Below are 17572 nucleotides of genomic sequence, written 5' to 3'. Positions count from 1 at the left end.
CATCTGCTGCCTCCTCCACTGGTGATGCCCCGTCCTCTCCCTTCCTTCCATTTAGAGCCCTGGGGATGATGACATCAGGGAGAGAAGACTGGGATGTGAAGCATCTAAAGAGGGAAGCGGGACAGAGGTTCAGGGGAAGGTAACAGAATCACCCCCATTCTGCAGCTGACCCAGTTGGGTAAATGCTAAGTATTCCTCTGCCAATAGCAATTTTACGTGAGTTCTCTGGATGATGTGAAGGCTGAAAAACACCAGCCTGTCTAGTCAATTTCCATCTTTCTGGTTAAGAGCTTTCCTGACATATGATTCAGCAATTTACTAAACTTTCCTTTTTTAAAGAAAACTTTTTTTTAATGCTTAACTCAGAATAAATCCTTTATTTTTACAAGGGGTTCTTTAGCTTCTGAGTGTATCCTTTGTTTCTCTTTTCTTATAGCTGCATTAAACTCACCTCACTTACCAACTATTATACATTGGTAACTCCTGCTATAGAGGCTTCTTGTTTTAAGGTAACATCTTCTACCCAATCTGAGAGCTACAGCTCGGGCTTTCCACAATATGGTCGCTTTAGAAACACTTATTTAAAGCTTAAAGCACAAAACATCATACACCTGAAAGGGATATCAGTCTATAATGTTTTAATTTAACTCTTTAACTGATTTTGATGAAAACTTGAGTAGTTAAATAATAGATTGATAAATACTCCAGAAAGGCATGTACTGAGTAAACAAAAGTATGCAAATAGCAAGGGGAACTAGGGAGAGATTGTCTTAGATTATGAATCTCTTCAATTTTAGTGGGAAACTCTTTTTCTTCTGGCAACACTGCTCGGCTTGCATAATCTTAGTTTCCCCAACCAGAGATTAAACCTTCGCCCTTGGTAGTAAAAGCATTGAGTCCTAAATCACTGGACCGCCAGGGACGTTCCTGGGAAATTCTTTTAAAATATTTTTACTTTCAAAGCTTAAGGTTTCTTTTAACTTAAACGAATTTTTTTTCAGTTTTCTGACAATTATTTCAAGTGTGTCTGTGATTCAGAAGAATGAAATATTATTTTAATATAGATATTTGGGGACTATTTTTCAGGCTGCTTGGCTACTTGTTTTACTCTCATTTAAATTTGAAGTTACCTTAACCTTCATTCAAAGAGGCAGTTGACTTGATTCTGCCTTAAGTTTTAGTGAGTCGATTATAAGTCATCATGTATGTAGTTTTCATTCACTGCTTTTTAAAAAAGACTTTTATGGTTACTTTCTAGACCGACTTCGCACGATTTAGTGGGACAAACGTGGAAACTGACTTCGTAGAGGCGCCATCACAAATGCTTGAAAACTGGGTATGGGACGCGGATTCCCTCCGAAGGCTGTCTAAGCATTATGAACACGGAAGCCCTATTGCAGATGATCTGCTTGAAAAGCTTGTTGCTTCTAGACTGGTCAACACAGGTATGACTTGCCATTTTAGAAAATAAATCAGAAGTGCCCTTGGAGAATTGGTGGCATCTTTTTTAGGTAAGAAGTGGATTTATTTAGAGAAATACAAGTTTCCATAGACAGAATGTGGACCATTTCAAAAAGCAAGAGCAGCTCCGGGGCCTGGGGTCATGTCAGAAAGTGAGAAAAGCCGTGAGAAAAACACCCTCCACGGACAGAGTGTGGGCCATCCCAGAAGGCGAGGGGCCTGCTGGCATCTTCTTCTATAGAACTTATTTCCTCTTTTGTAATGATAGCACCCCAGAGTGTTACCATGAGGTGGGAAGGCCACTAAGCATGTTGGAATACTGAACACTGGAATTATATCCAAGAAAAAAAGATGGCTCTCCTTTTAAATCTTAAACAGAATGAGGTGTCTTGCTCCGACCTTGTAATGAATACTGTTAGAATCCGTTTATGAAATCTCTGATCTTGTGATAGTAGAACATGTAATTCTCTCTTCTCCCCAACATGCCCAAACCTTCTTATATTGTTAGGTCTCCTGACCTTACGCCAGATTGTTTTGAGCAAAGTTGATCAGTCTCTCCACACCAACACCGCGCTGGATGCTGCAAGTGAATATGCCAAATACTGCACAGAAATTTTAGGTGTTGCAGCTACTCCAGGTATGTGAATATGCTTCCTGCACGTTCCTTCTTCCTGGGAAGCACAGGGCACACTTAACACTGCTAGAGAAGGCAGAGGGTGTCAGGCAGATTAGCTAATATAATTTATTTCTGATTTCTGAAACCAGGCCATGACTTTCAGATACGCATTCTTTTGTCCTTATGAGTTATCCTATCCAAATGTGCTTGAAGGGAAGGCGGCTCCAGCTCTGCTGCATTTTAGTGTAATCAGGCGTGAGCAATTGGCCTCCACCCAGAGCAGAGAAAGCCGTTCAGTTTGGCAACATGGCCAGGCCCCGCCCTCCCCGTATGCCCTGAGACTTCTGTAGGATTTCAGTCAGACACTGGCAGGAGGGACATTTTAGAGAAAGGCACAAACTTCTCCCTTGTGTCTGATCCTGCTTCCGAGGTCAGTTCAGGCAGTTTGACTTTCTAACCTGCTATGATTTATAAGACTCGTGTGAGTGGGTGGGAGATGGTCAGACATACGCATTACATTTATATTTATTTATTTCAAGCACGCATGGAGCTGTGCATGTAAACATAGTTGGAAAGAACTTTTTCGATCAAAGAAACTGTGGTCTAGTTGAGGCAGTCACTTTTCTAGAGATAAGAAAGGCCCAGGCCCCTCACCTCCTTTTGTGGTCCAGCACACTGAACAGCCACGTGGGGCCTCAGGCCTCTGACAAAGCCCTTTCTGTAAAGTAACCCTGGAGGCAGATTGGATTGGTAAGCCCGTGCTTGGCTCTTCAGGTGAAGAGTTCTTTTCCAGTAATTATGAACCTCAAGTACCATTCTGACCCATTTTAGATATAAATGGGTGTGACAAAGAGAAGGCTCAATATTATTAGAATATTTATAAGACACATATGTGTCTAAGGGACAAGAAAGGACTGAGTTGTCTGTTGGGTGTGGACGAAGCCTCTGAAACTATTGTTAGGCATTCCAGGGTGTAGGGCCGAAACCAGCTCTGAGGTGGAGCTGTCATAGGAGAGAAGTTTGTAAACATCTTGGCCAAGGACACCCATAAACCCCGGGAGTGCTAGAGGTGTCTAGAGGCAAGGACCTCCTCCCACAGCTGGACTCCCCATAGGGAAGCCTTAGCTAGCTGAGAACCTGATATTTAACATCTGACATCACACTGTTTGAAATGTATCTTTTTTTAAAGGCACAAACATGCCAGCAACTTTTGGACATTTGGCTGGGGGGTATGATGGCCAATATTATGGATATCTTTGGAGTGAAGTGTTTTCCATGGACATGTTTTACAGCTGTTTTAAAAAAGAAGGGATAATGAATCCTGAGGTATTGTACTGGTTTTTTTTTTTTCCCCTCTTTTTTTTACTTCTATACTTGCCCTGTCCCCCTTAACTCCTAGTGTAAAATATTTTTTACACCTAGATTTTGACAGTAAGAGATCTAGTAACAACTTTTAACTTTAAAAGTCTAGCATCTGCTCACATCATCATACATCATACATTTGCTTTGTATAGGTGATTAATTCTGTAAGTTTGAAAAAAAACAAGCCTACTGCATTTTCTTGCTTACTAGCATTCCATTATATTGCATAATTAAAATTCAAAGCTTTGTTTATGCATCTGCACATTTATAGCTGCTAGTTTTGACATGAGCGGTACAGTGTTTTCATTTTATAGGTTGGGAAAGAAAGGTAAACTCCTTCCTGATATAAATGATCTGCCTACGTTTTGATACACCCTACATACTTTCATTATATGTTTTCTGTGGAAGTCACCCTTTTTTCTGTGATTGGTACACGCCACCTACAACACAGAGTTTGTAACCTAAATGCCTTTGAGTAATTTAAGCTGCTTCATTAACCTGAGCCGTTCCTTTCCGTGTGCAGCGACTTGACTGCCAGGTGGCTGCCAGCCAAACCGTCCTGAGTTACAGTCCCTCTGTCTCCATTCTTGTTGAAGACTCAGCTGTCAGGTTATTTCCAGGGCTGATGATTTTCCAGTGTGTTTTTCAGTCTGTTTGATGCAGAAATTAGAAGAACAAAGTGTCAAAATCAGATTCTCTGTGTGTATTTCAACCGACTTATTCTCAAAACTTTGTGTTTCGGGATTGCATGCTACCTTACACATGAGCACTGAAATAATGGGTGTGATGTAGACCACCATCCCTTCTCACCAGCTTCACCCCCAAAACACCACCTCCAGAGTACCTACAGTCTGTTCCCTAGCCTTTCCAATCCCTTCATCTTCCATCCATCCTACCCAGGCTGTTAGGTCCCTGCAAGTCTCCTTCCATCCCCTGGCAACCCCACTTAAAGAATGATCAACCACTGGCTTGTTCTCATAAATACCCTGACTTCTGCATGACCTTCAGCCAATGTCCAGCCCTGGATTCCTCTACCATCTCATTTAGAGATGGTACCCTTGGGGTTCAGATTCCCCTTCTGCGGAATATCCTGAGGCTCCATTTGATGCCCCGCTGCAGAGTCCGGCTGTCTGGACCCCCGCGTAACTCCACAGTCCTGCTCACTTCCCGAGTTGGGGTCCCTACCACCTGTCTCCCTCTCAGCAGATGCTCTGGCCTCTCTACTAAGGACATTAAGCGCATTGAAAGTGAGTACCTTCATCTTCAATATTTAACTTCTTCCCTCCCGTCTCACAAGACGGGTGTGTGATTCTAAGACTCACTCGTTTACCATCTCAGGAGAAAGACCTACCACTGACTGCTAACCTCAGCGCCACCACTCAGTCGTTTCTCCTTTCACAGCCTACTGTCCTGGTGTAAGAAACAGTTTCTGCACACCTCTGCTTCCCGGCTTTTGCCTCCACCAACTGAACTGGAAAGTTGTTACCCTTCCCTCCAGAGCAACCACCGATGATCCAGTCCCCAACTCTCAAAGGCCCTCATCTACCTTTTATCTTGTTTATTCCTGCTTCTCGGTATTCCTGTCTTTGTCACAGCCCTTAGCTAAGCAAACAGATCCCGTCTGTACTTCCCAGAACTCTCAGCCTGGCAGCCAGATTTCTGTGTTCCCTTGGGTCTTTCCTCCTTCACAAACTTATTCATTCGGCTTCTTCCACCTAAAATCTATGCCTTCCTTGTCTGTGCCTCTCCAGAACTCTGCCGTTCATAAAGGCCCTATTCAAACGGCCACTCATTTATGAAGTCTTCCAGATCACTGAAACCAGAAGTGATCTTTCCATCCTCTGAACAGAAGAGTGAACTTGGGCATGGGGTATACGGTTTCAATAAGCTTTTTCTTGTGTCTGGAATGTTTAATATAATTATCTTACAGAATGACAAAATCAGGTTATAAAATATTTTATACCATAGAATGTGAATTCTGATTTTAAAATATGCATTTAGAAAAAAAAGTACATCAAAGTATTGTCAGTTATTATCTTTGGTAAGTTTATGATTGTTCAGTATTTTCCTGTACTTTTTATAGAGCTTTTCCTTATTTTTACATAGAGCATGGATTATTGTAGAAATCAGAAAACCGTGTTTAAAGAGACACAAGGTCCAGGTATGTAAGAGTATAGTTGTGACCTCCACTGGCTCTTAAGTCATTGGCGAGGCTTCCTGGCGCAAGTACTACATCGCCTCTTGCATCTCCTCTACCCCACTCACTTGACCGCACCTTCGGGAGCCTCCACTGCCTCCTCTCTTCCAGCTGACACAGTAACAGCCAAAGCACTGATTCCAGTGGATCCCGAGGAACTTGCAGTTCCGGCAGGAGGGATCCCTGCCATCGTGCTTCTGTGTGCCTCCTTTCTTCTCCGGCTTCACTGCTTGGCAGGCAGCCAGACTGCTCTTAATTCAGACAAAAGGGCAGGGTTGAACGTGGAGGAAGCAAGATTCCATACAACCTGGAGTTGCCTTGTGGTGTCAAAACCTGTTTTAAGTTTGACTGAAATTCTAGATTCAGCTGTGCAATATATTATTACTCGTCTTATGCCAGGAAGCTGGCCCTAATCCCTTCTTTTCTCCTTCCTGTTAAATACTCTGGAACATCATGTCGTTTCCCGCTCCTCTGCTGTCACAGCAACAGTGAGCCCGGCTCCAGCGGCCAAGAAGAATCCACTGCACCCACCCTCACACTCTTCAATTCAAATATCCACTTATTTAAAAACTAACTCTTTGGAATAACAATCCTGTTCTACAGAAACTTATGTCATTATTACGACTATGTCATGGTGAAGGGAAAGAATTTTTGTGCTATGAAGAAGTAATGAATTTGATCTGAAGCTGTGGGAATCAGAGCAGGCACAATATATCATGCAGTCTTGTTGTGTCAAGACCCCTCACCCTCCCCAGTACATATATTTGGAGCACTTTGAGAAAATAGCAGGGTGGCCCTTCAAGGAGTCAGTACCTACTTTTCTTAGTCCCCAAGCTCTAGAGAGGCTGGCGGCTGAAAGATCATGTATTGTTGACATTATTGTTCATGGTCATTAGCATCAACAGAACATCTCCAGGCCTCATCTCTGTAACCTCTTACCATCCTGCAAAGCCTGGGGTCTGAGAACTATTTTAGATCTCAATAAGCAGAACCGCAGAAAGTGTACAACTCACTGGGAAAACAATAGTAGGAGGGATCGAATATAAGCCTACAGTCTTCTGTGCCCTACGTGTTAGCAACAAAATGTTTTATAGTACAGTTGTTTGATAGCCTCTATCAAAGGTTTAGAACTGGCTGCTTACCTGAAATAGCCTGAAAGTTTGCTACCTCTGGTTTTATCTCTAATTTTCCATGATCTTCATCTTAACTGTATAGTTTGTTAAATATAACAGTATCTTTAGTGTTTACTTTTTCAACTCATCTCTTAAATATCTTTAGCTTTTAGTTTTTAAACTCATCTCTCAAATAGCTATGGAAGGGAGCTACTTGGGAGTAACAGTTTCCCAGCAAACTCTAGGAGCTGTTTCAGGATCCCTTTAAGGTTCCGAAACGTGGTTTCAAAATCCAGCAGCTAATCGTAGGGTTGAAAGAATGAGGGCATTTTAACAAGGGCCATTTCTTTTTATAATGCAACTTCATTGTGGGAAAATTTCCTAAAAAGTAATAGACATGCAGATTCAAAGGCAATTATATTGTTAAGCTAGAATTATGTTCCTCCTCTTCTGCATTTAGAGTAATTGCTAAGCTTTGTTTTTTTCCATTATGAAGATTACAGCCAAGTATCACATGCATAAAGGAATACTGAGAAAGTCAAAGATAGAGAAGTATAACTGTCCACAATGCCATAAGGAAGTACCTAAATCTTACATACAGTAATGGACAGAGAAACATATAAAGAATCTTGGCTAAACAGGAAGAAGAATTACATCACAGGGACTTTCCTGGTGGTCCAGTGGTTAAGACTCCATGCTTCCACTGCAGGGGGCACAGGTTTGGTCCCTGATTAGGGAACTGAGATCCCACGTGCCATGTGGTGCAGCTAAAAAACTAAAGAGAAAAATTACCTGATAAAGTGCATTATAAAGCTAAGTATTCCAGGGCCTAGGCCCAATTTCTGCTTAAATGCGTTGCTAAGAGAGAACATGAAATTTCCTCTCCTGATGGGCCTTGTAAATAGATTAAATTCTGTTTCAGCTTCTCTGACCTACCACCCCAAAGCTAATTTTTCTTACACTTCAACTTTTTCTAACAGCATTAAATTCTGCCTGATTTAAGGGAAAAAGGAAGGAAATTGGGTTGATGTCCAACCTACTTCTTGAATATTTACAACGCCAGACCTTCTAAGCCTTGAATTCCAACCAGCTGGAAGCCGTTTCTCTTCCTTTTTGTGTTCCTCCAGCCCTTCTTTGTGTTTCTGTTAGAGCTCTAGTAATCTGCCTTGCAAATTGTCTATTTCTTTATCTCACCTTCTGGATCATGAGGCTCTTATAATATGAACTGTTCTATTCATCTTGGTGTTCGTCCTCTGCCTCAAAATACTTACATTGCTGGACCCAACTGGCAGCCCCCCTACCTGCTTCCTCTCCTCTGGTCCCCTAAGACATGGGACTGGTCAGGCTGCCCTTTTTTCCTCCAGATCTCCTCCCTTCCCATGAATATTTGCTCATCCCTCCTCACAAATTGAAACTTCGCTGAAGTTTTCCAGATGAGCTCTTTGAGTCAAGGGGCGATTCCGACGCTGTTCTGACTACCAGCACCAGTCTTTCACCTTCTCCCTCCTTCCTGTTTGTCGTCCAAGGTATTCTTTCTCCCACTCACAGCCTCCCCACCCTGACTCACAGAAAACAAAGGAAGTGCTGTGGGGAAGAAGTGTAGAGAGGAGCTATGGAGGGCCAGGTTTCAATATCCACTGTAAGAGCAGGCTGGTGAGCCCGTTAGGGGCCTGGCTGCCATCGCTTGTCCTTGGGCGGATGCCCTCTGCCCTGATGCCTGCTACTCAGAGCAGGAAGGAGACACCTGGCTCTACTGCCTAGACTCAGTCACAGGAAGCAGGAGGAAGGGAGGGTTGGAAGGCTGGGGGAGCTTGCGTGTGCCCCTGCAGAGACGCTAGAGGTGGCAGGAGACCCAGGCTGCTTCCCAGTCATGTGTTGTCGTAGACGATGGGCTCCTTCACTCAGATAGTTATGAGTGCTCAAAGAAAGGGAGGCGGGCATGGCCACCCACTGCAGTATTCTTGCCTGGAGAAGCCCACAGGCAGAGGAGCCTGGTGGGCTGCAGTCCATGGGGTCACAGAGAGTCGGACACGCCTGAGCGGCTAACACACATAAGGGCTTCCCTTGGTGGCTCAGATGGTAAAGAATCTGCCTACAATGAAGGAGACCTGGGTTCCATCCCTGGGTCAGGAAGATCCCCTGGAGAAGGGAATGGCTACCCACTCCAGTATTCTTGCCTGGAGAATTCCATGGACAGAAGAGCCTGGCAGGCTACAGTCCATGGGGTCACAAAGAGTCAGACATGGTTGAGCAGCTAACACAAGACTGTTGCATAAAGTGAGTGCCTTGTCTTTCCTACTTAGTATTCCTGCGTGTGTTTTCAGTCATGTCTGACTCTTTGCGACCCCATGGACTGTAGCCCACCAGACTCCTCTGTCCATGGAAGTTTTTGAGTAAGAATACTGGAATGAATTCCCATTTCCCACTCCAAGGGGCCTTCCCGACCCAGGGATTGAAACCCCTCTCTTGTGTCTCCTGCGTTGGCAGGCGGATTCTTTACCTCTGCATCACAGGGGAAGTCCACTTAGCATACTATTGTATACTAAGTATACACTGTAGTATACTAGTATACTTAGTATAATATTTTATACTAATAGTGGAAATGAAGTCTTTTGTGCTTTTTTTCTAGCTTTATTAGGAGACAGAACTAATTTTAAGGAAATGCTGAAACAGGAATGCGTTTGTTTCCCTGACTATATATGAGTAACTGAACTTAGGGACAGTATGAGAAAGAAAAGGAAAGGAGAGGTAGATGATGACTCAGGTTTGTTGAATACCACCATATAGCAGGAATGATTCTAGGGAGTAGGCAAGGTGCTAAAACCATTACTCAGGTTCCTCAGATACTGAGGGAGGTAGGCATATTCCCACCTTACAAATAAGGGAACTAAGGCTCAAGGCCACATAGCTGAGGATGAAGCCAAGATTTTAACCTGGGCCTGATTCCAAAACTCCTGATCTTGCTTTAAAAAACATCAGTGTTGAGGACTTGCCTGGTGGTCCAGTGGTTAAGACTCTGTGCTTCTACTGCAGGGAACACGGGTTTGATCCCTGCTTGGGGAACTAAGATCCTGCATGCTGTGGGGAGCAGCCAAAAAAACAAAGAAATCTGAACATATTTTTTTAAAAAGACAGAAAGAAACCATCAGTGTTACAGAGGGTTTACACAGTTGCCAAAAGATACATGTTAACCTTCCAGGAGTAAAAACCACAGAGGTGACCGATGGCGATTTTCCCTTCCCGGATGACTAACAGGAGCGCTTACTCTGTACAGACCCTCCTGCAGGGTTTTTCAAGCGTGGAAGTTTCTAGTGGTTGTCTTAGGGCTTTTCTTCCTGCTTTGCTCACAGTTACGGTTTCTCCATTATGTAAGCAGAGGAGAACCACTCACAGCACAGACTCTGTCCACCTGTAGCATTTGTCTCCCAGACAGCGTTCTCTCACCCAGGAAACTGGTACCTTCCTAACACACAAATTCACTTAACTGTTTTGTTTGTTTTTTTTTTTTAAGAAAAGCAAGATCCTATTACCAATATGACTCTTAAACTCTTCTCCAAACTTCATTGCCAAGGAAATGAAACTATTAAGAGACCATTGCTCTGTAATTCAGGAAATTGAATCAAGTTGTGTGGAGCTGTAAGCAGGGGAGGACCTGTGCTGTGCTGAGCCACGTACTGTGAGTCTAAACACTGCCCAGCTGTACAGTGACTGTACCAGCAAGGGAGATGAGAACCGGCTCTTCACAGCAGCGTGCAGCCCCTCTAAACCTCACTGTTCTTCACTGTCCACAGTTACAGTTCTTGGTGCAAAATGAGAATATTCTGGCAGATGTCCACATTTGGCTGATGTTTTAACTTTAAAATTTTCATTATTTTTCCTATAATTGTGCAATGAAATACGCCTTTTTAAAAGACTCTCAGATCTTGAGCATTAAGAATTTCTGCAGGTAAATACTAGTAATTGAGGCTGCATGATAGGTTCAAGAGGGTTGACTATACTCTTGTCTCATCTATAGTATGTATTGAAAATATTTCCATAATAAATGGCTTAAATTATTTTTATGTTCAGATCAATTTAATTCACATTTTCTAAGTTCCTATACTGCTTCATCCAGGAAGAACAGCCCTTCCTTCCCCCACACCACCCTGCCTACTGATTTGTTGCTGTTCAGTTACTCAGTTGTGTCCAGCGCTTTGTGACCCCATGGACTGTAGCACACCAGGCTTCCCTGTCCTTCACTATCTCCCAGAGTTTGCTCAGACTCGTGTCCTTTGAGTTGGTGATGCCCTCCAACTACCTCATCCTCTGTCGTTCCCTTCTCCTCCTGCCTTCAGTCTTTCCCAGCATCTGGTTCTTTTCCAGTGAGTCAGTTCCTCGCATCAGGTGGCCAAAGTTCTGGGGCTTCAGCTTCATCATCAGTCCTTCCAGTGAATATTCAGGGTTGATTTCCTTTAGGATTGATTGGTTTGATCTCTTTGCTGTCCAGGGGACTCTCAGGAGTCTTCTCTAGTACCACAGTTCAGAGGCATCAATTCTTTGGTGCTCAGCCTTTTTTATTTTTCAGCTCTCACATCTGTACATGACTGCTGGAAAAACCATAGCTTTGACCATATGGACGTTTATAGGCAAAGTAATGTCTCTCCTTTTTAATACACTGTCTAGGTTTATCATTTCTTTTCTTCCAAGGAGCAGACATCTTTTAATTTCATGATTGCAGTCACCATCCAAAGTGATTTTGGAGCCCAAAAAAATAGTCTGTCACCATTTGCATTGTTTCCCCATCTATTTGCCATGAAGTGATGGGATCGGATGCCATGATCCTTGTTTTTTGAATGTTGACTTTTTTCACTCTCCTATTTCACCTTCATCAAGAAGCTCTTTAATTCCTCTTTGCTTTCTTCTATAAGGGTGGTGTCACCTGCATATCTGAGGTTATTAATATAATAGTCTTGATTCCAGCTTGTGCTTCATCCAGCCCAGCATTTTGCATGGTGTACTCTGCATATAAGTTAAATAAGCAGGGTGACAGTACACAGGCTTGACATACTCCTTTCCCAATTTGGAACCAGTCTGTTGTTCCATGTCCAGTCCTAACTGTTACTTCTTGATCTGCATACAGGTTTCACAGGAGGCAGGTAAGGTGGTCTGGTATTCCTATCTCTTTAAGAATGTTACACAGTTTGTTGTGATCTACACAGTCAAAGGCTTTATCATAGTCAATGAAGCAGAAGTAGATGTTTTTCTGGAACTCTCTAGCTTTTTCTTGATCCAATGGATGTTGGCAATTTGATCTCTGGTTCCTCTGCCTTTTCTAAATCCAACTTGTGCATCTGAAAGTTCGCATACTTCTGGTTCACATACTTTTGATGCCTAGCTTGAAGGACTTTGAGCATTGCTTTGCTAGCATGTGAAATGAATGCAACTGTGGTAGTTTAAAGATTCTTTGGCATTGCCCTTGTTTGGGGCAATGAAAACTGACCTTTTCCAGCCTTGCGGCAACTGCCGAGTTTTCCCAGTTTGCTGGCATATTGAGTGCAGTAGTTTAACGTCGGCGTCTTTTCGGGTTTGAATTAGCTCAGCTGGAATTGCATCACCTCCACTAGCTTTGTACTGATGCTTCCAAGGCCCACTTGACCTCACACCAGGAGGCTGGCTCGAGGTGTGTGATCACACCATCATGGTTATCCAGCTCGTTAAGATCTTTTTTGTATAGTTCTTCTGTGTAGTTTTCACACATTTTGTTAATATCTTCTCTTTCTGTTAGGTCCATACCATTTCTGTCCTTTATTTGCATGAACTGTTCCCTTTATATCTTTTAGTTTCTTGAAGAGATCTCTAGTCTTTCCCATTCTATTGTTTTCCTCTATTTCTTTGCCTCGTTCAGTTTAAAAGGCTCTCTTATCTCTCCTTGCTATTCTCTGGAGCTCTGCATTCAGATGGGTATATCTTTCCTTTTCTCCTTTGCCTTTTGCTTCTCTTCTTTCCTCAGCTATTTGGAAACCCTCCTCAGACACCCATTTTGCCTTTTTGCATTTCTTTTTCTTGGGGATGGTTTTGGTCACTGCCTCTCGTACAGTGTTATGAACCTCTGTCCATAGTTCTTCAGGCACTCTGTTTATCAGATCTAGTCCCATGAATCTATTTCACTTCCACTGTATAATCGTAAGGGATTTGATTTAGGTCATACCTGAATGGCCTAGTGGTTTTCCCTACGTTCTTCAATTTCAGTCTGAATTTGGCAATAAGGAGTTCATGATCTGAGCCACAGTCAGCTCCCAGTCTTGTTTTAGCTGACTGTATAGAGCTTCTCTATCTTTGGCTACAAAGAATATAATCAGTCTGATTTCAGTACTAACCATCTGGTGATGTTCATGTGTAGAGTTGTCTCTTGTGTTGTTGGCTACTCTATTGATATATGGGGCATAGAACATAAGATGACCCTTAGAGGGGCTTGTTAGACAGTGTTCTAGTATGACACTGAAGAAGTGGTAGCAAACTTCTTGCCTTATTTACGAGTTTTGAATAAATTCTCTTAAAAAGGAGGGGCCTGTAATCACTGATAATGGACTTCCTGAAAACCCTTGTAGTGACAGTTTAAAAGATATGTCATTTCTCGCTTGGTCGCAGTGATTAATTACTGTTTTAATAGTGATCTAGAACCTAAAACACGAATAATGGCTATTCTTGTTACAGACTTTATTAGTCTAAAAAGTACCAGATCAGAGATCTTGAGCTCAATGCAGCTTACCCCTTCGCTTTCTTTCATTGCCCAACGTGTCTAAATTTGACCAGTGTTAAATCAGTGGCTTAGGTAAGGTTTAGTTAGTTAGGTTATCTTAGGTTCTAGATCACTATTAAAACAGTAATTAATTGCTCCAGAACAAACAAGAAATGACGCATCTTTTTTTCTCTTTCTAAAGAAAATTAAACCTAGCTCTACACTGCCACTACCAGGGTTTTCAGGAAGTCCATTATCAGTGATTGCAGGTCCCTCCTTTTTAAGAGAATTTATTCAAAACCTGTAAATAAGGCAACAAGGTTGCTACCACTTGTTACTAGAACATTGTTCAGCAAGCCCCTATACGGGTTGATCTCTTACATTCTAGGCCTCAGACCTGTAGAGTAGCCACAGGTAGCTACTGAGCTCTTGAAATGTGGCCAGTGCTATTGAAGAATTGAGATGTGCTGTAAATGTAAAAAACACACTAGATTTTGAAGACATACCACAAAAGATAAATCCCAATAATTGATACATGTTGAAAGGATAATATTATAGACCTCCTGGTTTAAATAAAATATTAAAATTAATTTTACCTATTTTCTTCTCTTTTTAAACATGATTTCTAGAAAATTTTAAGTTATACATGTGGCTCACATTTTATTTCTACTGGACAATGCTCTCTAGAGTTTATGGAAAGTAACTTCATTGCACTAATTGTTTATTCCTGATTAAGACTCATCTGTGAGGTTAGCTGTGTGCTTATAGATCATTAATAAGTTTCAGATGATTTCTGTTTATAATCAAAACCTGAAAAGTTGTTTTTGTGTGTGTGACCCTTGTAGGACTTTAAGTAGTTTTGTATCTAACTTGGTAGATTTCCTTCATCAACATTTTATTTTCTTTAACAGTTTGACTAGACATCTCTGATGGTTGTACCAAGCAGAATCATTGTCATAAGTCAAAAATGAGGTTACTTTTGTTTCTGGAAATTCTCAAGCTATTTATGTACTCAGGGAAGCTATTAGTAGCTGTTCAAATGATTTAATGGATATAAATTTGCATCTTAACCCTGAACTATTTTATAGGTAGATTTAGAATTAAGCTTCATTGAATTGTCTTGCCTGTCAAAAGGACAGTGAAAAGGAAGTGAAAATATTGAATAATGCTGATACTGAATTTCAATTGTTTTCTTTCACTTTATCTGCTTAAGTATTTGTGTAAGTAAAGGCAGAGGAAATGTATGCTTTAAACTTCTAGACGTCCCCAGCAAATTTACAAAGGTCCTCCTTCCTCGTGTTGAGCCCACAAAACTATCTACCTTCCACCATGGGACATGGGTTGTGGCCTTACCCCCACCCATAGGAAGAAGAGTTTTTTTATGAGCCCTTCATAAAGATATGGCAGAAACTGCTTTGACAGCAGCAGCTGGGCTGCTGTTCCCAGGTGCACACAATCCCTGTTTGTAGCCTAATTGAATTCCTGTTTTGCGAACCCTTTCGAAATCACATTTTAGATGGGGTAGCAAATAGAATACTGTTCAAGCTTCCATTTGGCTATTTTTTGTTTGTTTGTCTGTTTGCTCATATTGTCAGCATGCTGCTGAGGATCTAAGGAGACAAGACAGTAATGAAGGGAAATGTGGAAGACCGGAGGTCTAAGCTCCAGATCTCTTAGCTACCAAAGTAAATAAATACTGCAAAGCTGTAGTCTAGGGGAAGGAGAACGTCCAGAATAAAGCTAAAGTCCCTTTTTTCCCCCACTCTTTTGCATCTAGAGATTTGGAAAATTGCTATAACCATGAATTATTAGGCATGCTTTATTTTATTAGGTTGGAATGAAATACAGAAAGCTGATCCTGAAACCTGGGGGATCTCTGGACGGCATGGACATGCTCCAAAATTTCTTGACACGTGAGCCAAACCAAAAAGCGTTTCTAATGAGCCGAGGCCTGCCTGCTCCGTGAACTGGGGCTCTTTGGGATCCGTCCATGTTTGGAGGACAAGCCAACATCACCACGTGTTACTGGCTGGAAACTGAAGGGAGTTTTGCAAATGAAAATGTAGATTTCTATTAACTTCCTTTTGTTTTTTAATTTGAAAAATTATACAGATGTAAATGGAATTCTAAATACTGTGACCTAAGAAAAGATGCGTTAGAAAATAATTGTACTATAAACTTTCATAAAAATGGATGTGATTTCTTTTTATAAAAGTTTCATATGAATGCAATTTGATTTTTTTACGATTATAATCTAGATAATGTAAGAGGGCTAAGAATTTTTTAATTGAATCATATACATTATCTACTTTGATCCTTCTTATATCTCAGTTTTGTACTTGGGATTTCTCGGCTGATAAATGAATCATCACATCCCTCTGATAGATATTTTCTCAGAGCCTTGCATCCACTTTAACTCTCTGTCTCCCAGTAAAGTGTGACCTCTTTGCCTGCGTACCTCCGGGCCAGGGGACTATGCCTCAGTAATTAATGCATGTATCTTTGTATTTCAGGCCTCATGATTTCCAACTTTCCACCACCTGTAACTGGTTTAGTCTTTGTTATCTGATGTCCAGTCAGAGAGTACCAAAAAATGAGTTTTAGCTGAAATGGCCTAATGTATATTACGACTTTTAATATCTCATGTTAGAGTATTTGAGATCTTGGCTTCGGCACATAAGATCGTCATATTTACCAGTTAGAACACTAAAGCAAACCTAAGATTCCTTTTCTCTTCTCGGGCTTCTAGTAAACAGCAAGGTCTCTGCCTCCTTTACTGTGCTCCTCGCCTGAAGTGACAGGTAAATTGTCACAAAGGCCTATCTCGAGTGCTGCAGGAAGAGAGCTGAACGGAAGCATAAAAAGTCCAGAAGCCCCAGGAAGTGAGTGGATTCTGCACAGGAGTCTGTGAAGACGGCCGCTCCAGCAGGACGTGTGCTTCAGCTCAGCCATGGGGAGGGGGCTCCTCTGCGGCTTGTTTCATCTGGTGATTTTAAGAGCGCCTTTGGAGCACTTTAGCTCTCTTTCCTGTGGGCCTAAATTCCAATTTACAAACCAGGAAACTTACATACTTGCTTTTCCTCTAGGCGTCTACTCAATGAGGAAACCAAAATAGGATAATAAAAAACTTTTTTTAATTAAAAACTAACTTGGAATGTATGCATTCTGCGTAGGGCTTCTAATTGTTTCCCAGTGTGTACTGAGGTATGACTCTGCTGGCCAGGGACAAAATTAGAACCTTTCCATTCTCTAATCCAAATGGACTTTGTGCTAAATAAAAAGATATTATGCTGCATAGTCAAATTATAGACAGCAGGAAAAATCAAGAGCTGTAGTGACAAAAGAAAATTCAGATTATTATTGTCGAGCAAAATACCCTAAACATCACAGGAAATCCCACCCTCCTTTCTGAGACAATTGCCTGGCCCTCTCGCCCCCATATTCATCCCGTGTCATCATCTCCGGTCCTTAAAGCTGGTGTTTTTGTTTTGTTTTGGTTCTTTTTTTTTTTTGGTCTTAGCAACGTATGGTACTTTTTTCATATCTTTGTTGCCCCAAACTGTTCTCTTTTCCAGTTTCAGGCAAAAACTCTCTTCAGCTTTTTCTATTGCCCAGTGTGTTTCCTTAACAACAGTAACTTTTATCATTTTCAATCTTAACTTATTTCATGTGGAAAAACTAATATTTGGTATGGAAACGTCTACACACAATAAAATTACATTATTATCCAAGAGAATGAATTCACATTTCTTTTATACTTTAATGTTAAAACTGAAATGCATAAGAAAATGGAAGTACTGCAGTATTCTTTTTCTTTAGGGTTCACATCTGGTATTTAAAATCTATCAAAGAACATGTCTACCGACAGATGAATGGGTAAAGAAGATGTCACACACACACACACACAATGGAATACTATTCAGCCAAAAACAAGAAAACATAATGCCATTTGCAGCAGCCTGAATGCAGCTAGAGATGATCATACTAAGCAAAGTAAGGCAGGAAGAGAAAGAAAAATACCAAATAATATCAGTTCAGTTCCATCACTCAGTCGTGTCCGACTCTTTGTGACCCCATGGACCGCAGCACGCCAGGCCTCCCTGTCC

General features: G+C 41.6%; 1 protein-coding gene across 1 annotated transcript in view; it reads left to right on the top strand.

The window, feature by feature from the left end:
- NLN (neurolysin) overlaps positions 1 to 17197 on the top strand; it is a 95805-nt gene extending 78608 nt beyond the window's left edge. The window contains exons 10-13 of the mRNA XM_004016928.6: positions 1259 to 1445; positions 1970 to 2098; positions 3267 to 3403; positions 15298 to 17197. Of these exons, the coding sequence (XP_004016977.2) occupies positions 1259 to 1445; positions 1970 to 2098; positions 3267 to 3403; positions 15298 to 15432 (588 nt within the window). The 3' untranslated portion in view covers positions 15433 to 17197. The remainder of the gene's footprint in view (positions 1 to 1258; positions 1446 to 1969; positions 2099 to 3266; positions 3404 to 15297) is intronic.
- The last annotated feature ends 375 nt before the right edge of the window (positions 17198 to 17572 follow it).

The sequence above is a fragment of the Ovis aries genome, chromosome 16, assembly GCF_016772045.2.
Source record: "Ovis aries strain OAR_USU_Benz2616 breed Rambouillet chromosome 16, ARS-UI_Ramb_v3.0, whole genome shotgun sequence".
In the NCBI taxonomy this organism is placed as follows: domain Eukaryota; kingdom Metazoa; phylum Chordata; class Mammalia; order Artiodactyla; family Bovidae; genus Ovis; species Ovis aries.
Note: the sequence above shows the minus strand (reverse complement) of the source record. Positions and strands in the feature narration are given on the sequence as shown.